The 25,049-nt window shown below is 47.9% G+C and overlaps 1 protein-coding gene across 5 annotated transcripts in view; it reads left to right on the top strand.

Moving 5' to 3' along the window:
* The window catches only part of XXYLT1 (xyloside xylosyltransferase 1), a 238,916-nt gene that overhangs the window by 31,118 nt on the left and 182,749 nt on the right, over window positions 1-25,049 (top strand). For 4 of the 5 annotated variants that reach the window (XM_023728725.1, XM_023728724.1, XM_023728727.1 and 1 more), the window contains one exon: window positions 15,098-15,245. In XM_023728725.1, coding sequence (XP_023584493.1) covers window positions 15,098-15,245 — 148 coding nt within the window. Of the gene's footprint in view, window positions 1-14,096; window positions 14,157-15,097; window positions 15,246-25,049 lie in introns of all 5 variants that reach the window. The other variant, XM_023728728.1, reaches the window with a different exon arrangement.

The raw sequence follows: 25,049 nt of genomic DNA, 5'->3' as shown, positions 1-25,049 counted from the left end.
TTAGAAGGTGAGGGAATTGTATGTTAGAAGGTGAGGGAATTGTATGTTAGAAGGTGAGGGAGTTATGGTGTATGTTAGCAGGAGAAGAGGTAAAAGAAGGGTAGGAATGGTTGCATTTTTAATTAGGTGGGCAGGGAAACCTTCATTGAGAAGGTGACACTTGAGCAAAGACCTGAAGGAGTGAAGGAGCAGGCTGGGCAGCTTCGGGGGAAGAGCATTCTGGGCAGCAGGGACAGGCGTGCAGAGGCCTGCCAGAGCTGGCCTGGTGTGTTTGAGAAGCAGCCAGGAGGCCTGCAGCCTAGTAGCTGGAGGAATGTAGAGGGGAAGGAGGTCAGAGTGACTATTAAGCCTCCAGGGCAGAGTAAGGATTCTGGCTTTGACTCTGAGCGAGAGGAGAGCCTGAGAGGAGAGGCTGTTTTGGGGTTTTGAGTAGAGAAGATCCTTTGGCTGCTGTGTGAAGAATAGAATGAAGGGAGGCTGGTTAGGAGGCCATTGTCCTGGACCAGGGGAGAAAGGGTGCTGGCCTGACCAGGTGGAGGCATTGGAGGTGGTGAGAAGCCTATGGATTCTGGATCCATCCAGGTAAAGGGCTGTCACGGATTGAATTGTGTCCCCCAAAAAATATATGTCAACTTGGCTAGGCCATGATTCCCAGTATTGTGTGATTGTCCACCATTTTGTCATCTAATGTGATTTTCCTACGTGTTGTAAATCCTACCTCTGTGATGTTAATGAGGCAGGATTAGAGGTAGTTATGTTAATGAGGCAGCCCTGAATCCACAAGATTAGATTGTGTTTTAAACCAGTCTCTTTTGAGATATAAAAGAAAGAAGCAAGCAGAGAGACATGGGCACCTCATACCACTGAGAAATAAGAGCCAGGAGAATAGCGTGTCCTTTGAACCCGGGGTCCGTGTGCTGAGAAGCTCCTCAACCGGGGAAGATTGATGACAAGAACCTTCTTCCAGAGCTGACAGAGAAAGCCTTCCCCTGGAGGTGATGCCCTGAATTTAGACTTCTAGCCTACTAGACTGTGAGAGAATAAATTTCTCTTTTTTAAAGCCATCCACTTGCAGTATTTCTGTTATAGCAGCACTAGATAACTAAGACAAGGCCATTATTCGGTTAGGGGAATGAAGACAATCTTTTTTACACTAGATTTTATTCAAACATGTACTCGAAACATGTGGCATCAAGAGGGCTATCAACAACATGTTATCCTCTTTTGACAGAGCTTGGATTTGTAGTGTACACTCAGGGTGGGCTCTGCCCCTTGGTGAGGGGGTAAAATAAGAAAAAGTGAAGTGAGGGCGACTCTGAGAGGTTGATCCTATTCTGGAATCAGGCCCTGGGCTCAAATCTGGTCCTCAGCCGTTTGCTAAGTCACGCTGGACAGGTGACTTCCCCTCTCGACGTCTGCCACCTGATCTGTGAAGGGCATGGTCACAGTAAGTATTGAGCTCATGTCTGCGTTGCTGCCTGGCACATACTCATTTTCTTGTGCCGCCACCACCACCACCACTGCCCCCCCCCCCCCGTGGCGAAGTGGTTAAGAGCTCAGGCTACTAACCAAAAGGTCGGCAGTTTGAATCCACCAGCCACTCCTTGGAAACCCTATACGGCAGTTCTGCTTAATCCTGTGTGGTCACTGTGAGTTGGAATCAACTAGGTGGCACACAACAACAACCCTGCCCCCCCCCCCAGGAGATGAGTGTGAGCTGTATGCCTCACGTGTGCCCAGAGTGTGCTGCTTAGACAAGAGCTGGGTTGTGAACGTCACCAGGTGGTAGACGGTCTTAGCGTGATGTTCCAGGAGAGGATTTAGTGAAGAGATGTTAGAGAAGGAGTTAGGAGCTCTGGTTCTGACATTGTCAGCTTGTGTGACCTTGGGGAAAAGGCAGGAGAAGGAAGGGGCTGCTGGTTGGTTGAAATCTCCTGGTTGCCAAGCGCTGTATCTGGCATTTTAAACACGCCCCCCCCCCAAAAAAAAGAAGGGGATGGGCAAGAGCGGGGTCTCTCCAAGTTAGGGCATTTGAGTGTTTCCTCATGGCTTTTGCTGCAGTATTAATATATATTTTAAATTGACTCACTTTTTTTCCCCTTTTCCTTTCTTCCTTAGTCTCACCTTAGGTGATGTGTGTGAAATCATAGTCCTAAAGCGCCATTACTAACTTTTCTAGTATTCTACACATCAAAATAAATCCATAAGTATTAAAATAAATTTCCTTTTTGTACCCTTTTGTACCACACCTCGGGGAGCACTAGGGGTTTCATGAATCCTAGGAGAGTGGGCAGCCCCCAGAAAGTGACTGAGATGTTCCTGGAGCTGGACTGAGCTCAGTGGGGCTCTCTGGGGGCCAGGGACCCCTGCCTGGGCTCCAGCTGTGTCCCTGTCCCAGAGAGTCAGGAGAGGGATGGGGAGTCCAAATGAGCCTCAGCACTGGCTCCAGGATAGCCAGGCCTCCGGGGCGAGGTGGGGTGTGGACCCCTGGGGCAGGCGGGCTACCTTCCTGCCTGCCCAGTTGAAGCAGGAAGTTGACCAAGTGCGTCCCTTTGGGTGTTACTATTAGTAAAACTGTGGTGGTCTTTGGGAGGTTATAGGTCATGGGATGATTACCACACAAAAACAATCAATCAAGGAATCTGATGAAGATCTGACGAAGATCTGGCAGACCTGCAACCGCTGGAGTTCTCGGTGAGTAGGTGGAGTATTACAGTTCACCCTAAGATTTCATGATCAGTTGCTAGTATCGTAGTTCTTCCTCTCTTCTTCCATCTCTTTTCTTGCCCTGTGTTCCTTCTCCCTCATGCCTTGTCCCATCTTTTTTTTTTTTTTTTTGGGGTGGAAAACGTTACTTTATAGGACACTGGCTTCTACTGTCAGAGAAATTAGTAATAAATGTAGAAAATAAAAGCTCATAATTAAAAAAAGAGGTACATGAAAGAATGATTATACTCATTATATCATGTTTACTGGTTTTAAAATTAGACCACTGAAGGTATTCTTTAGTGAGTCCTGAAAAAGATAGGAAGTGACTCAGTGCATTTGTTTTTAAAAATGACTGCTCAGTGTTGAGAGATGGGACTTGGGACCAGGAGGCCGGAGTAGCAGGTGGTGAGTGCTGAGGCGACACTGGAGAGCAGTTGCCCTTCCATGGCCCCCCCATCCCTGACTGTGGGGCTGTAGGATGTCGTATGGACATATTATGGATTTATGCTTGTAGAAGCCCTCAGCTATGTCAAGAACATCTGGAAGGACATGTGGCCACAATCTAATGTCACTGTTAGTGGGTCATGAACACATACAGAGTCCAGAAGGTAGCACAGACACCTCTGCCCCTTGTCCTTTGTAGTTGCTTTATAGTTGATTCATAGTCAGCGTTGGAGGAGTATCTAGGATCTACCTCTCTGCCTCTCTTCATTCTGCTTCATTCCTCCCCATGTGTTCCTCTTTATCTTTTCTCTGATTCTTCCTCATCATCTAGGGACATAGCCCTATCCTGGATGTTTGCCATATTCCTGGTAATCATCCTGGAAATTCCTTTGGGAAGATCCAGGTGGTTGAGGATCTACAGAGTGGAGTACCTACAAGACAGACCAACCTTCTTCTTGCTTATTCTCGTATACATAATCTTTATACATTGCTGAGCTAACAAAATCTTCATCCCTTTATCTACTTGCCAAAGACCCACTTACCACTGGAGGTAGGAGGCAAAGAGAAGAACAGGATAAGGGAGAAGAAAAGTTGGTCTGGTCACAGCAAGCACGGAGAGAGTTCTGGATCTGGTTGCTTAGCCTGAGGTCTGATGTTTTGTTAGCCTGAGTTATGATGGTTTTGTCTTTCTTGGGACTGATTCTTGATTGTTTGTTGGGGACTCCTAAGTCAACAGAGAATTGATTTTTGAAAGAGGGAGGAAGGTTTATCTGTGCCATTTATCCTGTCTTCATTATAGGGAGGAACATAAAACATGGTGGAAACAGAGAAGCTGAAGAGAATGAATTGGTAGACGTGTGTGATTGTGTAACAATCTCCCTGTTCTCCTTCCCCTCCACTTCCCCCCGCCCCCCATTACTCCCTTCAGGACAAATACCCATAATTCCTTCAGATGCCCCTCAGATGAAATGGTTTCTGGACTGTTTGCCACCTTGGTCTTCTCCTTTGGACTTGCTTGAGGAGTTTGTCCGTAGCCTTCCCGCAGTGTGATTTTCAGAGCTGAACCCAAGTGTCTGAGGACCACCAACAGTAGAGTCACTTGGGTGGTTTTTAAATGAAGATTCTTGTGTCTCACCCTAGACCTATGAAATCAGAATCTGTGGGATCAGGGTCCAGACATCTGCATTTTATACAAGGCCTGTGCACACTGAGGAGCCCAGTGGTTAAGAGCTTGGCTGCTAACCGAAAGGTCAGCAGTTCGAGTCCACCAGCCACTCCTTGGAAACCCTATGGGGCAGTTCTTCTCTGTCTTACAGAGTAGTTATGAGCTGGAATCGACTCAATGGCAATGGGTTTGGTTTTTTTTGTGCGCACTGAAATTGGAGAAGTTCCAGTCCCAAACTACCCTGCTGGTGACACAAGATACTGTTGGCGTTGTTTGGCCCTCAGTTACGTGCCTTTTCCACAGGTGCTGCTTCTAACTTGCTCATATTAGATTTCCTCCTTGCCCTACCCTGGTCATGTTAAGGCCTTGGAGAACAGCCCATCTCTGCTAGAACGTTGAGAATCTGGCAGGAGCCTCAGCACATTAATTGCAGGTCTGGTGAAACTGCTGATGGTGCGGGAAGTGGTGAGGTGGAGATGAGGTGGGGAGGGAGCCCCACATGGTGTTTTGTAGTGATCCCACGCCCTGCATTGAGATGAAGGGAGGGCCTATAGCTTTTGAACTGTTAGGAAGGTGGGTCATGAGCATGGTACCTTGGAAATTACTTTGGAAATTAGATGGGCAGACTTCTTTTTTCCTCTTCAGCTGCTTGTGGACTACTGCTTGACAAAATTAAATAGTATCTAGGACATCTTACAGACGAGATAAAATTCATGTTAGGGAGGGTCCCAACCTGTGGATTTGTTGTTTTCCTTTCTTGTGAAAACTGTACATGAACTATAATTTTTAACTTTTCCATTTAAAACTAACAATGAACAGTTTTTACTTAATCCTGGAAGATCTTTGTTTTCAAAGTGAGTTAAAAAGTTATTGAAGGGGGAGGTCTATCATAGTTATCTAGTGCTGCTATAGGAGAAATACTGCAAGTGGGTGGCTTTAACAAACAAATTTATTTGCTCACAGCTTAGAAGGCTACAATTCTGAATTCAGGGTTCCAGCTCTAGGGGAAGGCGTATATCTCAAAAGGGATTGATTTAAGACACACCCTATACTGATACTGTCTCCTTAACATAGCAAAGAAAACTCTTTCCCAAATGGGATTATAACCACAAGTATAGGGGATAGGATTTACAACACATGTTTTTGGGGGACACATAACAGGAGGCAACATATAGCCACTGATAACTGATGATGTATTTAGGACTTGATAGTGATTAAAAATAATAATAATAATGGTAGATCTGTTGTTCTACCTATCTATTAATTGATCATCTGTCTGTCTGTCCCTAGTTCAGGAAAACTTCATTTAAGGGAACACCTTTAATATAATTTCAGACATAGAATTAAGAAACAGGGCATAGTTTATTCCGAAGCAGCCTGTAAGTTGGATACAAAATTTATGAGACAACAGCTCCTACTGACAAAGTGAGGTTTTCAAGCCTAGCTCTATTGGGCATTTTAACCAGTAGGTTAAAAGTGAAAAGAAGGCCCGTGTTCCTGAAGGTTTAGAGTAAGTTTCACTTGGAAGAAATTCCTGTCCTTTGGATAAGGGCCAGGATGGAGATGGAGAAGCATGTGACACACCCAAGGGGAGGTCCTGGGCTTACGAGGGAGCTGCTGTTCTCAGGTCCTCCCAGGAGCAGGTTCTGCAGGGCCATTGCTTTGTGTTCTGGAGCAAGTTGTCATGTTACCCCTTCCTCTCTGCGAGTTTCTCTCCGCCCATTCATTTGTTCATTTATTCATGCAGCAAGTGTTTGCTGAGCCTCCACTACACGTGGAGCATTTTGCTAAGAGCTGGATACATGGCCGGGAATGAGACAGACGAGGCCCCTGCCTTCAGGGTGCCTTACAGGCTGATTGGGGGCTGAGCAGAGACAGACAATAAATGGCTAAACACTTAAAAATGTAACATGTTAGGTGGTGATAATTGTAATGGAGAAAATAAATCTGGTAATAGAATAGCCAGGATTGGCTGTGTGTGTCAGGGGTGGGTGGGTGGAGGGAAATGGTAGTTACTTGTTTGATCAGGGAAGGTCTCACTGAGGAGGGGACATTTGAACTGACACCTGAATGATTAGGGGACCCAGGCACATGGATATTCTGGGTTAGAGCACTGAGAACATTCTGGGCCAGAGGGAACAGGCAATGCAAAGGCCCTGATGTGCAAAAGTGTTGGGCATGTTTGTGGAATTGACAGTCTGTGGGTAGATTTCTCCCCTGTATGGGAATGTATCTTTACATTCATAATGCAGGTCAATGAGAAAAGTTGTTTTCCAGAAAATCAGTTTTCTTCCACCTCTTGTTGGTTGGTGTTGATTACTAATCTTACTCAGATTAGGAATGTGTTTGTGGGAGCTGGCCAGCCTCTCAGGGGAGGGATGATCTGAATCAGGAGGCCTGTGTCTGTGGCGGGGGCGGGGGGGCGTGGGTGGGTTGGGCACTCTGTCCTTACCTGCAGCCTCGGAGCAAATTATCCTGTCCTGAGGAAGACTGTGGGCTAGGGGCATAATGGGAACCCTAACCCTTGCTCCACAAAATGCAAACAACTCATCTTTGGGAATGTGCCAAGTAGTTGTTAGTTCTCTGGAAGATCTGCCCTGTTACTTGAACTCAAAGAGGCCTTTCCTCCTCATGTCTCCCCTGGTGGCTTATCAGTCTGGAGGTTGTTCTTGTTGTTAGTTGCTGTTGAGTCAACTCCGGCTCATGGTGATCTTGCATTTAACAGAACAAAACGTTGCCTGATCCTGCACCATCTTCATGATCGTTGGTATGTTTGAATCCATTGTGTTGGTCCATCTCATGGAGCATTTCCCTTGTTTTCACTGTCTTTCTGCTCTACCAAACAGGATGTATTTTTCTAGCGATTGATCTTTCCTGATGATGTGTTCAAGGAGCTTCTAAGGAGCATTCTTACTGTATTTCTTCTAAGACCGATTTGTTCTTTTGGCAGCCCACAGTATATTCAATATTCTTCACCAACACCAGGCTGAAGAAAAAGGGATGTTATTTCCAAATGTGATGCAGATATTCCTACTTAGTGACTTTTTCTGATACATTAACACCTCTTCAGTTCAAAATTTGTGAGAATTCAGCAGCAGCTGATGTTTTCTAAGCTCTGAGTTGGAACGAGTTATCAACAAAATTCCAGGGGTTGTGTTTAATCTGCCTAAGGGCTTGGATTGTTTTAGTAACTTTAGGAACATGGTTTGCAAATAGTTACTCCGTGCTAAGCATGAAGAGAGTGAAGGAACCTTGTTAGGCACTGGGTAGTCATAGTAGAGGTGGGATCTGGGGTGGGCTAAGTGTACCAGGGGGAGGACTGGGAACCATCTTCCGTCCCAGCCAGAGCATTGCAGAGCCAGCAGCTCTGATCTCCATACAGCATCTTAGGACTGATGATTACAGAATGCATTATCTTCTCAAATTTAGGAGTTCTTGTATCAGGAGGATACCCTAACTGTATTGGATGGCATGATAATACTGTCAACTATTCTTTACTGAGCTCCTACTACATTCCCTATGAGACAGACACCATGATTCTTTCCCATTTTATAGACTAGGAAACTGTATTTAGAGACTATGTATGTTGACCAGGGTTCCAGGTGACTAAGTGGTGGAGTTAGCATCTGAACCCAGAACTATCCACCAATCAATGCCTGTGCTTCTAATAATGTGCCACTCTGTGTCTTGTGTCTCAGGAGGTACTGACTCCCCATCCCTGGAGGGATTCCAGCTGTGTCTCAGTCACCTAGTGCTGCTTTAACAGAGATACCATGAGTGGATGGCTTTAGCAAAGGAAGTTTATTCTCTCACAGTCCAGTAGGCTACAAGTCCAAATTCAGGGCGTCAGCTCCAGGGGAACACTTTCTCCATCAGCTCTGGAGGAAGGTCCGTGTCATCAATCTTCCTTTGGTTTGGGAGCTTCTCTGTGCAGGAACCTCAGGTCCAAAGGACGTGCTCTGCTCCCGGCACTGCTTTCTTGGTGGTATGAGGTTCCTATGTGTCTCTGCTCGCTTCTGTCTTTTGTATCTCACAAGAGATTGCATTAAGACACTGATCTTATCAACCTCATCAGTATAACCTCATCACAGTGATAGAATTTACAACACATGAGGAGATCACATATAATCTCATCATAGTGGTAGAGTTTACAACACATAAAGAAATCACATCAGATACCACAATCATACAATACTAGGAATCATGACCTAGCCAAGTTGCTACACACAGTTTTTGGGGGACACAATTCAATCCATGACAAGCTGAAACTGGATGACCACAGAGCTGGGGTGATACATACATGGGAGGTACACTTGCGGACCTACTAGTAGACATTGCCACTGATGGCACACTTCCCTGCTGAGCCCACGGGTTGCTGTAGAATCTTCCTCCCTAGTACCCTGGGTGGTCCCTCAGGGCAAGTTGGAGCCTATTTGCTGTTTCTGCAGTATAAAGTCGCTGTAGGGTCGCTATGAGTCGGAATTGACTCAACAGCAATGGGTTGGTGGTTGGTTTGCAGTAGATGGATTCTAGCATTTTAGGGTGCTTCAGGAATGTAAGATCTGGGTTGGTTTTCCAGGACTTTGTGCTGCCACTCTTCCCTCCAGCAGCTCTTCTAGGGACAGTCTGTGGCTGAGCATGGGGAGGGACTGTCGGCTGGTCCTTGTCCTCATGTCCTGCGCACTGCTGCCTGGGGCTGGAGGACTGCTGATCTTCCAGCAGGCCTTGGTGTTCCTTGGAAACCTAGCACCTCCCTGTGCTCAGGGCCAGCCCTCACCATGTTTCCTCTTGACTCCAAAAGCGAGGCCATGACCTCACTCCCGGTGGGAAATGCCAAATGTTAAATGGATTTTCTCCGCCAAGTTGGTGTTGTGCTAAGGGTTTGGCATGGCCTTTTGTCCCCAGTGGATGTTTAGAGGAACAGTGGCCTGGCTCTTCAACCCTGTCTGTGCCAGTGGGTGTGGGGCCGGCTGGCAAAGATGCCTGTTCCTGGCTGGCACCTGCCTCTGCCATGACTGATTGCTTTGGCCTCCCTGTATCCAAAGTGTTGAGAATGTGCTGTGCATGGTGGAATCTAAGGCAAGCTCCCCTCTCCCCCTAGAAACTATCCTTTTCAAGAGAGTTGAGTCTTTACAAAGTCTCTTACGTGACACAGCACTCTCCCAGTTACTTACATCCTTTAGTTTGAAAAACAAAGTACTGTTTAAGGACACCTTAGCCTGCAACAACCTCAGTCACTACTGAGTTTGGGTGCTTTTGGAAGTCACCTGACAGAATTAATCAATAAGAAAAGGAGGCAAAAAAACTTAACAAAGATTTAGTTATTACTCCTGGTGGTGGTGGTGGGGGTCTGACCTCATGTTATAAGTGTGGAATATTGTTATATACAATGCTTTTAAAGATCACTAATAAGAAGATGCTAAGTGGTTACAAATAGATGATTATAGGGTGATGACAAAACCAAATGCCTTAATGATATGAAATGGGTTCTTGCGGGTTGGGGCAGCATTTCCAATGACAGATCCTCCATGAATTCACAAGAGCTGTATCCAAAGCATGGTACACGGATGGTGAGGACAATGTGCTCAGGATGACTCAGCTCAACCCTGGGGCTGATAAAGACTTTAATGTTGGGGATGCAATGAAGGGTTTGAAAAAGTTATCTTGTAAACTGGGAGTGGGACAAGTAGTGTTTAAATGATTAACAGGCTTTTAAAAATTGTATATATGTGAATATAAATACATTAATACAAGTTATGAATAGTAATTTGACTATTTTCACTATATCCCTAAAAATGACATAGTCGTGTTGGCACAAACCATTGTCTGGGATCTTCTCATTGTCCAGTTGCCATGAATATATGGGGGTCACCTTACATTCCTGATTTTCTAGGTTCTGTGGTAATGCTTCCTGCAGCTCCTGCGATGGGGGATTTGAAAGGGAGAAGGAAAGGACGGAGCAGTGGCATTTTCTCCCCTCCTCCCTCTCATTTTCTCAGCCTGTAGCATTCTTGTCTCTCTGCCCCCTGCCAGGCACCTGACCCTGGACTGGGCTGGGCTGGGGGCTTCTGAGCGTGCTAGACTCCGACCCTGCCCTCAGAGGGCTCGCAGCCTACAAACCTGTCTTTCGTGTGGGTGGCATGCCAGTTTTGATTCACCCTTGCTGTGTCTGTGCTTTGCTTCTTGCTGCATTAAGTATATTCCATGGAACATACTAATTTGTCTTTAAGTAGATTTATTATATGAAATATTAATCTGAGTAGGCTTCACCGTACAGCATTCAGAACGATGTTCTGAGTACAGTTTGTCCTCATAAATCTATTAATGCTGACAGGATGTGACTGTCTCCTGTGAAGCTTTGAGTGAGGCAGCATGAGGGAATAAGCCAGCTGCTGATTTCCCTTGACCACCTCTAGCTCGGATGTGGTAGGCCCTGCTCTGTATGTGTGTGTAGTTGTTCACATCCATTCTTTCTCTTCTTCAGTGAATACAGAGGCTTCCATTTCTGTGAGAACCCTCCTGTCAGCTCCCAGCTTCTTGTCCAATTCCAGCTTCCAGTGGTGGTTTGCAGGTGTAAGGAGGCTCAGAGGGAAAGGCAGGCTTCTGAGCGAAGACTGGTCTGTGAGGAGAGGGAATTCAGGGGTCTGAGGAGAGGAAAGGGGGCAGGATGCTAACAGGAATAACTGCAGCGTGATTTCCATGCTTGTCCCAAACAAGCCTCACAGCAGCTGTAGGAGGCAGGTGTTATCATTCCTGAATTACAAACGAAGAAATTGAGGCTCAGAGAGGTTTAGTAACTTACCCAAAGTATAGTTCACTTAGTTTGTATTGATGGCCTGTCATGTGGCTGGGTGTTGGGCCTAGGGATGGGGCAGTCATAGCCTCTGGCCTCCGGAGCTCTCCACTCAGCGGATGTAGAAGCAAAGACCTGACTGACTACCCTGAGTCATTCAGGTTAGGTGAAGCCTCTGTGTGGTACAGGGTGCGGAGGAGGCTGTGGCTCATGGTGGGAGGCTGTGGGAAGGTGGGAGGGGGGTCCAAGCAAGATTGGAAGACTGGATAGGAGTTTACCAGGCAGATGGGGCTGGGAAGGGGAGATGGAGGGGGGAGAGGGAGTTCCAGAGAGTGGGGAGAGCAGCCCCAAATATACAAGGACCTGGGACATCAAGATGTGGCCAGCGGTGGGGGAGGGCTGTCTGGTTAAGTCCTGCTGAAGCACAAGAGGAAGGCAGGGCGGGAGAGGCAGCCAGAGGCACTAGTGCAGGGTCTGTAAGTCCTCCCAGGGAGTGTGGACTGCACCCGAGGGCAGGTTATGAAGAGGGAGAGAAAGATGAGTTTGCATATTTGAAATGTTATTCTAGAGGCACCATGGGTGCTGGTGTGGAGCGGGGCCAGGCAAGAGGTAGGGAAACCTGCCAGGGCTGGTGATGCATGTGCAGCCAGGAAGTCAGGTTATACAGAAACAGAGCCAAGGGGGATGGAGAGTGAAGGTGTGTAGGAGGGGAAAGACATACTTTGGTGTTTGTGTTGCCGGGACTGGTCTGAATTCCTCATCTAAAGAGGCACCCCCACAAAAAAAAAAAAGAAGTCAAAGTGAAAAAAAAAGTCAGGAAAAGGGTAAGGAAAACAGTACATTAGAAGAGAAATGTCAATAAAATTTTAAAAGGCTTTTATAAGGAGATAGGAGCCCCTGGGTGGCACAAACAGTTAAGCACGTGACTACTAACTGAAAGGTTGGCAGTTCAAATCCACCCAGGGGTGCCTTGGAAGAAAGGCCTGGCGATCTACTTTCGAAAGGTCACAGCCCATTGAAAACCGTATGAAGTACAGTTCCACTCTGAAACATATGGGGTGACTGTGAGTTGGAATCAACTCAACGGCAACCAGTTTGGTTTTTGGCTTTTCTAAGGAGATAAAAGACCTAAAGTGTTACATAGAACAAGTTAGGGAATGATGAAGACTAAAGTAGAATAAAACCTGCAATATACAGATGACACAGCCTTGCTTGCTGAAAGTGAAGAGGACTTGAAGCACTTACTGGTGAAGATCAAAGACTATAGCCTTCAGTATGGATTACACCTCAACATAAAAGTCCCCACAACTGGACCAATAAGCAACATCTTGATAAATAGAGAAAAGATTGAAGTTGTCAAGGATTTCATTTTACTTGGATCCACAATCAACACTCATGGAAGCAGCAGTCAGGAAATCAAACAATGCATTATACTGGGCAAATCTGCTGCAAAAGACCTCTTTCAAGCATTAAAAAGCAAACATGTCACTTTGAGGACTAAAGTGTGTCCGACCCAAGCTGTGGTATTTTCAGTTGCTTCATATGCATGCAAAAGCTGGACAATGAATAAGGAAGACTGAAGAAGAATTTACGCCTTTGAAATATGGTGTTGGCGAAGAATATTGAATATACCATGGACTGCCAGAAGAACGAACAAAATCTGTCTTGGAAGAAGTACAGCCAGAATGCTCCCGAGAAGCAAGGATGGCAAGACTTCGTCTCACAAACTTCGGACGTGTTATCAGGAGGGACCAGTCCCTGGAGAAGGACATCATGCTTGGTAAAGTAGAGGGTCAGTGAAAAAGAGGAAGACTCTCAACGAGGTGGATTGACACAGTGGCTGCAACAGTGGGTTCAAGCATAACAATGACTGTGAAGGTGGCGCAGGACCGGGCAATGTCTCATTCTGTTGTATATGGGGTCGCTATTAGTCAGAACTGACTCAACAGCATCTAACAACAAGAACAACAAAGTGAAATATAAGTTTTTCTCAGTTTAATAGTGGTGTAGAAATTTAGGTAGACCTAAGGAAAAAGCAAACACTTAAGTAAGTTAAGGGAAAAAACAACTTTCTGGCCAAAAGCAGAACCAATAGTGGGGAAGAGCAGATGGGTCGGTTTACCACCATTCCAGGTGATTTTTCTAGCCATCTGATGGCAGAAGGATCTAGAGGTGCAGGAAGTGCAGGCCGGGGCGGTGACACTGCAGATGGGGACGGGAAGGAACCTGGGCAAGGGGAAGGGAAAGGGGAGGGCAGATGGTCAGACAGAACCTCCCTGTTTGAGAACTTCTTGGGCACTGCACACATCTGTCTTTTCAACTGGTGGGCCACTGACAGCATAAACAAACCATCTGGGGGATTCACACAGCCTCACCTTCCTTTTCCGTTAGCACCCTGTCCAGGTAGGGTCTTGACCTGGGAGTCGGCAGAGGTTGCACTTGAGGTGGGTGGGCTGGGCAGAAGTGGCAACACTTGGCAGCCTCATGGGCTCATCCTGCTGCTTTAGCTACCAGGGAAGAGGGAGTTTGAAAGGGGACTGTCAGCTGGTCTCTTATGAAGGGTGAAGGAGAAGGAAGAACAAATACCCAGGCTTCTGGTTTGGACCACATTTATGGAATGCCTCTGGTGTGTAGCAGAGTGTTCTAGATGTTCAGGGGGTTGTGGGGACATGGGGCAATAGAGAAAACTTGCAAGACATATGTGAGCAGAATACATGGTAATTTGGTATGCCTTATGAGGCTGGGGCTGCATGTGTGATGGGCATATAATCTTGGGTAATGTCTGATGAGGAAAACCAGCTAATTAGGGTCCTATTAGCACTCTTGTCAAGTCTAATCACTGGTCTGCACTGACGTCTTCCTCCTTTAGTGTTCCTGGTAAGGAATGTGGATGCACTTACAGTGGAAAGAATATGGGTCTTGGAATCTGGAGACCAGAGTTCAAGTTCACACTCTGCCACTTATTAGCTATGTGACTTTGCACAGGTATAAACTCTCTGGAGCCGTGGTGGTGCAATGGTTAAGAGCTCGGCTGCTAACCAAAAGGTCAGTAGTTTGAATCCACCAGCCACTCTTTGGAAACCTTATGGGGCAGTTCTACTCTGTCCTATAGGGTCGCTATGAGTTGGAATCGACTTGACTGGAACGGTTTAACCTCTCTGAGCATCTGTTTTCTCGTGTAATTTGGAGGCTACAATAGTGACCTCTTCCTCATTGAAGTCCCAGGATTGTCATGGGGATCAGCGTGTGTTTATGAGAGTGTTTCGTAAACTGCAAAGTTCTGCTCAGCAGTTGGTGACATCTCTATACTCTCAGTGCTTTGAGGAAAGCCACAGTGCCTGGTTATTTCTTATACTTCTCATGGCACCTATGAAGGGTCTGGGACACTCAGGACGTGCTGGTGGAGTCAATGGATGAATTTGCCGTGGCACAAAGCGTTGTCTGGGTTCTGTTTTCCAGCAGCCAGACTCTTTCATTGTTCACAGTCACTAGGGAGTGGAGTTGGACCATTTGGCCTGCCTGTGGAATGTGTAGAGGGCCGCCCGGAGGCAGCAGTCCCCAGAGCAGTGTCAGACATGTGGAAGGATTCCAAATTTCAGGGCCAGACATGCTAACGTGGTTTCTAGGCACTGAGCACAAAGCTATCTTCAGGATGGTCCAGCTTGAAGTTCAGGAGCAGAAAGCAGACTGGGGGCTATTTCCATTGCCTGTCCTCTCTCTGAGTGCTCCTCCACCACACACGTGCCTGCACCCCCCGTGCACATGGTGCCCCTGTCCCCATGGCCAGCCTCTGTGCTGCCTGCCTCGGACTCCCCACTCCCCACTTTCATAAGTCTCAGTTGGAGCCCCCACCCTCATCCCCTCCGGGGACCTTGGAGGCCCCTGTCTGTTTATCCTCTGGTGGGCTCAGGTGTGTGCTGGTGTGTCCAGAGCTCCAGGCCAGAGCCGGTTTGCTCACTCGGTGACTTTCTCCCGTCCTGCTGCAGGTCATCTTCCATGATGTGGCCGTGCTGACAGACAAGCTCTTCCCCATCGTGGAGGCCATGCAGAAGCACTTCAGTGCCGGCTCGGGGACCTACTACAGCGACTCCATCTTCTTCCTGTCGGTGGCCATGCATCAGATCATGCCCAAAGGTAACCTGGGCTCTGACTTCTGGGTTCACTCCCCTGGCTCCAGCGCTGCCATTGCCCTGTATCAGAGAGAAGAGCTCCACTGGACCACGAGGGGAGGGGAGGGGAGGGAGCCCACAAAGGCCTTTGCATAACAGAGCTTCCTGCACTGAGACATGGGCAGGGCCTGGCCTGCACAGCAGCTGGGGCCCATTCACCAGGACACAGTGCGAGTTGTGCAGTGTGGTGTCCTGGACTCAGGGGATCTGGCTCAGTCCTGACTCTGCCCCTGGCACACAGCCCCTCTGGAGCTCATTTGCTTATCTGTAAAATGGCAGGTTGGACTAGATGATACTCTGTCCAAATCTGTGCTCCCATTCTTTCTAATTTGAACCTGTACTTATCAGATGTTAAAATATTAAATCTGTGTGTGAGCAGTACAAATTATGACTTAGTAGGACTTGTTTTTGAAACTGATGTACAATTAAAAGAGTTTTCTGGGTTTCTGTGCCTCCAGGGAAGAGGAGATGTGACTGTCCAGCCTGTGGTAGGCCCGGCTTGTGTGGGAGTGCTGGGGCTGGATGCCTCTGGGGGGTCTCATTCCTGAGGTATCCTACGCTTCTTGGTTCTCTTCCAAATGGCCCTCAAAGCGTTCTGGTGCCTTGGATATTGCGCAGTTTCTGGCCACAGTGAACCTTGACCGGAGCCAGTTGGGGGTGAGGAGAGGAGTCCCCGGGTTTTAGGAGCAGCTACCTGAGCCATGGCTGGTTGAGTTTCCAGCAGTCCCCAGACCAGGTAGGACCTGATCGTCCGGGAGACAGCCAGGCCATCTGGTGGAGGCCTCCTCCTTCAGCTTGGCAGACCAGAATGAAAAGAGGAATTGTCAGGAGCCACCACTGTTTGAGGAGACCTGGTAAACCAGGATTTGAAGTTGAAGCTCACTTCCGGTTGTCAGGTTGTCTACCACAGAGAAAACCACTTCCATTCATTTTGGCGAGGACGTTGTCTTCACAAGGCAAGTCCCTGAATCCTGGAGGCCTCTGAATGTTCTGCTGTTTGTAAGGCAAGGGTTCAGGGGGCTTTGTTGAGCTGGGGTCTGAAGGGGACAGGAGTTGAGCTCACCAAAAGGATGTAGGGAGAAGAACTAGCCTTTATGATTCTTTGTAGTCCTCATCTAGTGCTCCCACCAGCCCTAGAAGGTCACAGATGAGAGCTGACTGAGGAGTTAGGTGACTTCCCAGCCATTTCAGTGGCAGAGCTGGGATTTGAACACAGGTCTCTGACTTGGAGGCCTACTTCTCCAAAATAGTGGTTATTTCTCTTCCCCTCAGGTGGCCTGTATGTGACCTCTCTGGGCAGGCCCTGTGCAGATGCTGTGGGTGACTCGGATTTAGGATGGTGTGGTTCCTACTGTCGTAGACTCTAAAGGGAGACAGATGTGGGTGCTGGTCCCAACTCTGCCACCAACCACCTGTGTGCCTTTGACTGAGCCACTTTATCTGTCTTGGCCTCAGTGAGTGGCTTCAGCTTGCATTCTGAGGAATCCAGACTTGTAGGATTCTCCCTAGGGGTTTCTGTAGTCGAGGTAAGAGGGATTCTGCTCTTAGCTTACCTCTCTTTCCTACCATCACTCCTAGCAGCCCATCTTGATCTGATCACTCTATCAGATTTGGGAGCAGGATTCTATTTGGTTTCAGGATTCGGTGGGTAAACAAATTTGAAGTGACTCGATTAGATGGCCTTAAGGGCCTGACCGGAGTCCCTGGGTGGTCCAAATGGTTAACACACTCGCTCAGCTTCTAACTGAAAGGTTGTTGGTTCAAGTTCACTCAGAGGTGCCTCGGAAGAAAAACCCGGTGATCTACTTCAGAAAAGCAGCCATTGAACACCCTAGGGAGCACAGTTCTACTCTGATACACATGAGGCCGCCTTGAGTCAGGGTCGAGTTGATGGCAATTGGTTTTAAGGGCTTGACCATTCTTGTTGTCCTGCATGCACATTGGCCTTGAGTGCCAAATGGTGCTAGAGGACCTGCCGAAGGACAGCAGGAGGTTGGGGAGATGGCAGTAGTTAGGTGCTCCCAGGATACCTTCCCTCCAGCTCTCTAGACAGCGAGAAGAGTTACACCAAGACCGCTGTTCTGGCCCTCTGACTGTCCCCTGCCTGGCAGCCTGGCCTCTCTCAGGATGGCGATGTCCGTAGAGAAGAGGCTTTGGCCAGAGGTTTGCTGTCCATGCAGTGGATGGATGAGGTCATCAGTTTCTCTCCACATGTTGTGCACGGCCCTCTGATGGGGCTGTCCCTGGAGGTGGGGAAGGACTTGCTGTAGGTGTGCCTCAGGCAGACACAAACACGAAGTCTTTTCTTGGGCTCCTTAGGCAAACGGTTATGTGCTTCCAGAGGTTCATTTTTACGTATGCCCAAGGTCCACTTCCTAAGAAGGGTGTTATTACTCGTTCCTAAAATCGGATTGTTGTAAAACCAAATGAGCAATCCTAGAGCGTCCTGTGGTCTACTGGGGCGTGGTCTACTGAGAAGGTTGGCTGCCACACACGCTTGGCAGCGCTGCAGAGTTCCTACTGGGCAGATAGTTTGGAATTCTGCGATTCTCAGAAGGACACTATGTTTCCGTGCATCATTAGGCTGTCTTGAGTGTGTCACCGTTTTATATTGCTGCGCGTTTTTGTTTTCTTTTTTTTTTTTAATTGTGGAATTTACTGTTGCTGTGTGCTTGGGTTGATGGTTTTGTTCTTTTGTGATGGTTGCATTCCTGCCATTTTGATTATTTTGTTTCTTTCTGGGAGCTCTTTTTTCTCCTAGAAAGTGAGAATGGGGGGTGGGGGGTGGGTTGTGAGCCTGCGGCCCCCCCGCAAGAGCTGGCCCAGAAAGCTCAGCTCCTGACTTCTGTCCCCAGGAGGTCCTGTCTAGTGTTTGGACCCAAAATCCAGGTTATTTCTCTGAGTCTAAACCTCTCCTTCCCTTCTTCTGTAGCATACGGGTCACCTGTCTGCACCTAAACTACTTTTAAAATGTGTTTACTTTTTGTCTATTTTAAAAGTAACTTTTATAAAAAAAAAAAATCTGAAAAGTACATTAGAGAAAGAAAAAAATGGTATTCCTTTATTACTATATGAACAGCATCCGTTAATTCTTTGATTATCTTCTTCTAGTCTTTTTCCAACACAGTTTTAAAAAAAAATTAGGTAGCAAAATGTGAACCTTCATTTCAACTCAAAAATGAAAGAAATGCTACAAATAAAGCCGTGTCGTGACTTTTTCAGTTTATGTCACTCATCGCCATTTCGCACGTAATTATGTTGCTGTTGGTAGCTGCTGTCGAGTTGGCCCCCAACTCATGGCCGCCCCATACACAACAGAACGAAATGCTGCTGGGTCTTGTGCCATCGTCATGATCGGTTGCGGACTAGACCATTGTGATCCGTAGGGTTTTCATCGGCTGATTTTTGGAAATAGATCACCAGGCCTTTTTTCCTAGTCTCTCTTAGTCTCTAAGCTCAACTGAAACCTGTTCAGCATCATAGCAACATGCAGAGTCCAGTGACAGATGGGTTGTGGCTGCGCATGAGGTGCGTTGACCAGGAATCGAACCTGGGTCTCCCACCTGGAAGGCGAAAATTCTACCACCGAACCACCAATGCATATTCGTAGCTGTCCAGTCAATTCTGACTCATAGTGAGTGACCCTATAGAACAGAGTAGAACTGCTTCATAGGGTTTCCAAGGCTGTAATCTTTATAGGAGGAGACTGCCACATCTTTCTCCCGAAGAGCGGCTGGTGGGTTTGAACTGCTGGCCTTTTGGTTAGCACCTGAGCGCTTAACCACTGTGCCACCAAGCTCTTTGTCTCATGCATAGTCTTTGAAAATTCTCTGAATGTTTCCATCACGTTATCATTTCCCTGTTCTCGGCTACCTAGAATCTTTCTATTATTTTTTCACTATCGTACTGTGATGAATATCCACGTGTGTGAAGGCTGTTTTCCCGAGTTAGGATTATTTCCTTATGATAGCTCCCTAAGCGTGGCATTACTGAGGCCAGGGTGATCCTTACAAAGCCCTGAGTGTATTGCCTTCCCTCCTCCAGTGTCGTCAGCTTGCGCGTGTGAAGGTCTGGACAGTTTTCTAAGCATGTTGGCATCTCACTTCTCAAATGGCTCCCAGACAGCCACATAAGAGATTGAAGATCATCGGCAGGTGGCTGTTCCCACCAGACAGGAGAGGAGAGTGAGGCGCTGAGAAGTTGGGCCATGTCTCTGAGTTCTAGGGTGAGCTGGGCCTCCCACTGGGTTTCTGGTCCCTCAGCCACACTCGTTCTGATGTGCAGACCCAAATTCCTGCACAGCCCCTTGAGCTCACAAAACCTGGCCTCCTCCTCTCCTTGGCCCCTCACCGCAGCCCTGCACATTGGGCCTGGCTGGGCTAGGCTGGGGGTGGAGTACCCTGTGTGTTTTGCCCTGGCTTTTCCACATCTGCAGAGTGAGTGCCTCGGGAGGAATGAAGGGCCCCTGCCAAGCAGACCGCGCTGACTTTGATTTTGGTAGAGCTTGTTTTTCTTTGCATTGTTTGTTTTTGGGGTCACATGTGGCCAGTCTTTCGCTCACACTTGCCTGCCCGTGTGCCCTTCCACAGACATGCAGCCGTTCTCTCTTCTCACTCACGCCCACAGGCCTTTTAGCTCCTCCTGTCGATGGTGTGAAGTTTGTCGCCATTGGAAGCTCCTTCTGCAATGAAAAAGAAAACATTTTTGCCCAACTGGAGCTGAGGGAGTGAAGAGCAGCTCCCAGGGACTGCCAGCTCCCTCTTCTGTGTCACATGGCTCCAAGGATGGGACAAGTCTCTCTTCCAGAGGCTGAGCTACGACGAGTGTGGCCAGAGCGGGGTTCTCCCTGGGCAGGAAAGTCAGGTGCCCAGACGGTCAGCAGTGCTTTAGGCCGGCCAGAGGTGCCCTGTGGACTGCCCTTGAGGCTCACACGCACCCCTGGAAGGCTCTCCCATCCTGTGGTCACCCTTTGCCAGTAGACAGCCTTTGTCAAGGGTCACTGTTTGCACGGCACGGTGCTGGCCCCTCTGGGCATCTCAGAGATGCTTTGCAGGGCTGCTGATTTCATGGGTCCATGTTGGTGGGGTGGCAGTAAGAAACGGCCCACATGTCCAGCCATTAGGGCCCGACGTCATAAAGGCCATGAGGGAGAGCCTCAGTGCTCAGGTTTCAGAAGAGGATGAGTCACAGGCATTTGGCAGGAAGGAGGGAGGCGTCACGGAGGAGGTGATACTGGAGGTGGGCTTTGAAGGGTGGGTAAAGTTTCGTTGTGTGGAAACAGAGTAATGAGTGGTTTAGGCAGAGAGAGCAGTGAGCACAGACAGGCAGTTGGAGAAAATTGTGGTATGTGTTTGGGAAATAGCACGCTGCCTATTTTGACACATGCATTAGGGCACGAGTTGGGGAGTAGAGAGAGAGAAGACGGGCGAGAGGCTGTGTGCTGTGGGGGCTTGGATGCCAGGCTGAGGGGTTGCCATTGAACACAGGAGACGGGCCTCTGTGGATGTTTTTGACAGGGGGGACGGGACCCGTGCTTTAGGACAGCTGCTGTGTCTGAGAAGTGGAGTGGGTGGCAGGGGTAGACATCAGAGTCAACCAGTACATCGTTACTGAGTGTCGGCTGGACTGGGCATTCTGGGCAGGCTGTGAGAGACCCAGAATTGGACTCCCTGGCCTCAGTTTTCAGATCATATATAAAGATATATATAGATATAAGTCTATATCTATATATATAAACCAAAACCAAATGCATTGCTGTTGTGTTGAATTCCAACTCATAGCAACCCTATAGGGCAGAGGAGAACTGCCCCATAGGTTTTCCAAGGCTGTAATCTTTGTGGAAGCAGACTGCTGCATTTTTCTCCTGTGGAGAAGCTGGTAGGTTTGAACTGCTGACCTTTTGGTTAGCAGCCAAGTGCTTAACCACTGTGCAACCAGAGCTGTCTCTTTCTATATATGTATGTATATATACACATACATACATAGAGAGGGTGTGTGTGTATGCATGTACACTGAGCATGTACATGTAAAGAAGATGAGGTATAGTACCTGGTGAGACCTGACAGGCACCCCCAGTTTATGCACAGCCTCCTGCTTTCTGTAAGAGCCCGGGGGCTACAGGATTCTTTACACTGGCTGCCACAGGATCAGTTATGGACCTGCAGCTTTGTGAAACTCTGTGGCTTTAAAACAAGAGGTAAAGAGGCTATGAGAGTGGGCAGAGCTGACGGTCTTCCACTTAAAGCTGCATTTGGGTATAACAAACTCCTGTAAAACCAAGGAGTTTCATAGGTGTTCCATGGTTCCTGCCATGTAACCACTTGCCTGTTAGTCCTTTACACTTTAGTATGAATTAGCCCCATCCCATCTGATTGTTTTCCTCTGAACACTAAACTGAGATAGATACCTGTCTTAGTTATCTAGTGCTGATATAACAGAAGTACCACAAGCAGATGGCTTTAACAAACAGAAGTTTATTCTCTCACAGTTTAGGAGGCTAGAAGTCCGAATCCAGGGTGCGATCTCCCGGGGAAGGCTTTCTCTCTCTGTGGGTTCTGGGGCAATGTCCCTGTCATCAGTCTTAACTGTGGTCTAGGACCTTCTCGCACAGGGACTGCATACCACCAAGAAAGAAGCACCGGGAGCGGAGCGTGTCCTTTGGACCTGGGGTCCCTGCGCTGAGAAGCTCGTAGACCACGGGAAGATTGATGACAAGGACCTTTCCGCAGAACTGACAGAGACAGAAAGCCTTCCCTTGGAGTTGATGCCCTGAATTCAGACTTCTGGCCTCCTAAACTGTGAGAGAATAAACTTCTGTTTGTTACAGCCATCCGCTTTTGGTATTTCTGTTATAGCAGCACTAGATAACTAAGGCAATTTCCCAAGGGAATAAGATGAGTAACATGTTCGTTGAATAAATAAATGAGGTTGAGGGAAAGTTGGAGGAGAGGAGGAAAAAAGTATTGTGCAGCCTGATGGACCCCTGGGGCCTTTTGGGAACAGGCTCATTTTTATAAAGCCTTGAAGCAAGGGAGGAGGGATGCCAGCTCAGACCTTGGTGAGGTCTTGCTTGGATGAGGTCTGAACCCTGGAAAAGTCAAGGAAATTCCTGTTTTCCTCCCCTAGTACTTTCCTTCCTAGATGCCGTGTGTTTTGCCCCTGGGTCCTGGAATCCTTACCTGGGTGGTAGAGCTAAACCAGCCACGTTGTGGATCCACTTGGCTTCTATGAGACAGCCTAGGAACCTGACTGTTTTTATCTTTGTTTATGCTGGGCTGGAGGGTATAAAAAATTCCATTTGATTGACTTCCTGATGAGCTTTGGGCAAAACCAGCTTCATATGAGATGGGGTGGTCTGTGCACCCTGGACCCCAGCAGGGTCTGGGGCAGCTGCCCTTGCTCTGGTCTGTGCCTGTTATGGACATGTGACCAGGGTGCCCTGTGTTTCTGTTGGTTTCCTTCCCCGCAGGCTGAGGAGTGAAGTTCTGCACCTTATCCTGTGTCTACACAGAGTTTGAGTGGTGGCAGCCAGCTCCTGACTCAGCTGGTGGTGGGCGAATTAGAACTCCTGGGCTCAGGATTCCCATGGATGCTGCCGTTAGAGGTTCATGGTCACTGGCTGGGAGCTGTACTGGTCGCGCCTGGTGTCTAGACTCTTCCTCATCCTGCGTGTGCCTGGGAGGAGTCAGGTGGGGCCATTCTTGGGTGTGGGAACCATCACTCAGGGCAGATCTCTTTGGGGCATGCTGAGGAAAGGGCACCTGAGATGGGGAGGAGGGTGTCCCCTGTCTGTCTGGGGATGAAACATTGATTAGTTGTAACCCCTCATCTTTATAGAGGATGACCACATCCACCTCTAAGGAGGGGCAGCAGGTAGGATGATCTCCATTTTTTCAGACAAAGCAACTGAAGCACAGAGAGGGGCTGTATTGGTCTCCTAGGGCTGCTGTGACAAAGTACCACAGACTGGTGGCTTATAAGAACAGAAATTTACTGTCTTACGATCCTGGAGGCTAATAGTCTGAATTCAGTGTGCCCGCAGGACCGTGGTCTCTCAGAAGTTTCTAGGGGAAGAGCTTTCTTGTCTCTCCAGCTTCTGGTAGCCCCAGGCGTTCCTTGGCTTGCAGCTGCAGCATCACTCAGTCATCACGTTGCGTTCTTCTATCTGTCTTTCCACGTCCCTTTTCACTCTTATAGGACACCACTCAGACTGGATTGCTGTTGTTATTAGGTGCCATCGAGTAGGTTCCAACTCATAGCGACCCCATGTATAATAGAACTAATCATTGCACCATCCTCACTATTGTTACTATGTTTGAGGTCATTGTTGTAGCTACTGTGTCAGTCCATCTTATTGAGGGTCTCCCTCTTTTTGGCTGACCCTCTACTTTAGCAAGCACCATGTCTTTCTCCAACGATTGGTCCCTCCTGTTGACGTGTCCAAAGTAAGCGAGACGAAGTCTCGCCATCCTCGCTTCTAAGCAGCATTCTGGCTGTACTTCCTCCGAGATTGATTTGTTTGTTCCTGCAGTCCATGGTATATTTGATATTCTTTGCCAGCACCAATGGATTGGATTAAGACCCACCCTATTCCTCTATGACCTTGTGTTAACTGATAACATTTTCAAAGACCCTATTTCCAAAGGAGCCCTGGTGGCACAGTGGTTAAGCTCTCGGTTGCTATCCGAAAGGTTGGTGGTTTAAACCTATCCAGGAGCCCCACGGGATAAAGACCTGGTGATCTGCTCCTGTAAAGATTACAGCCTAGAAAACCCTATGGAGCAGTTTTCCTCCTTCACGTGGGGTTACTATGAGTTGAAATCGACTTGAAGGCACCTAACAACATTTCTAAACAAGGTCATGGTCACAGGTACCAGGGGTTAGGACTTCAACATATCTTTTTTTTTTCTGTTGTGAGTAAAAATCAGTAACTAACAACAACAACAACAAAATATATGTAGTAAAACATTTACCATTCAGCTGTTTTCACATGTACAATTCAGTGACATTAATTACATTCACCATGTTATACAACCATCACCACTATCTGTTTCCAAATTTTTTCATCACCCTTAACAGAAACTCAGTACCTTAAGCAATAACTGCCCGTTGCCCCCTGCTACTCACTCAACATATCTTTTGGGAGGATGAAGTTCAAACCATAATAGGGAGAGGCTTCCCAGGGTCACAGAGCCTGCCTGAGCAAGAACAAGGACCCAGACTCCCTGACTCCCCAGCCAGAGAGGCAGACGTGTCCACAGGCAGACGTTCTCCCCTCACTGTCCTGGCTTGTCCTAGTGGCTGGCCCAGCCATGTCACTCAAGTGTTTAGGCTTAACATTCAGGCCCGGCCCCTGGGACGATTCAGGAAAGGTTAGCACTTGTGGAGACTTCTCTATGTTTGTGTTTGAGTCAATTAGCCGAAATTCGAGGGCCAGCGCTGCCCCAGTTCTGCGTCTGGTCTTTGGGGATGAGCAGAGAAAGCTCAATTTTGCCTCAAATGAGGCAGAGTTTAATGCGGAAGAGAAAGCAGACACAGGCCACACAATTACACCAAAATAGTGGAGCTTTTGCCCTTGTTGTGAGGAGGAGGCACGGGACATGATGGAGGCATCAGAGTGCAGCTTCCCCGCATGTGACTCCAGCAAATCATCCCTCTTACCGGCCTTGGTTTCCTCATCTGTGAAGTGGGGTGTGGGGATATATGCCATTTAAACATGCTTGCACTATTGACAACTGCAGCCCCCACAGGCCTCTATGCTGCACAGCAT

Source organism: Trichechus manatus, unplaced genomic scaffold, assembly GCF_000243295.1.
Source record: "Trichechus manatus latirostris isolate Lorelei unplaced genomic scaffold, TriManLat1.0 scaffold00026, whole genome shotgun sequence".
In the NCBI taxonomy this organism is placed as follows: domain Eukaryota; kingdom Metazoa; phylum Chordata; class Mammalia; order Sirenia; family Trichechidae; genus Trichechus; species Trichechus manatus.
Note: the sequence above shows the minus strand (reverse complement) of the source record. Positions and strands in the feature narration are given on the sequence as shown.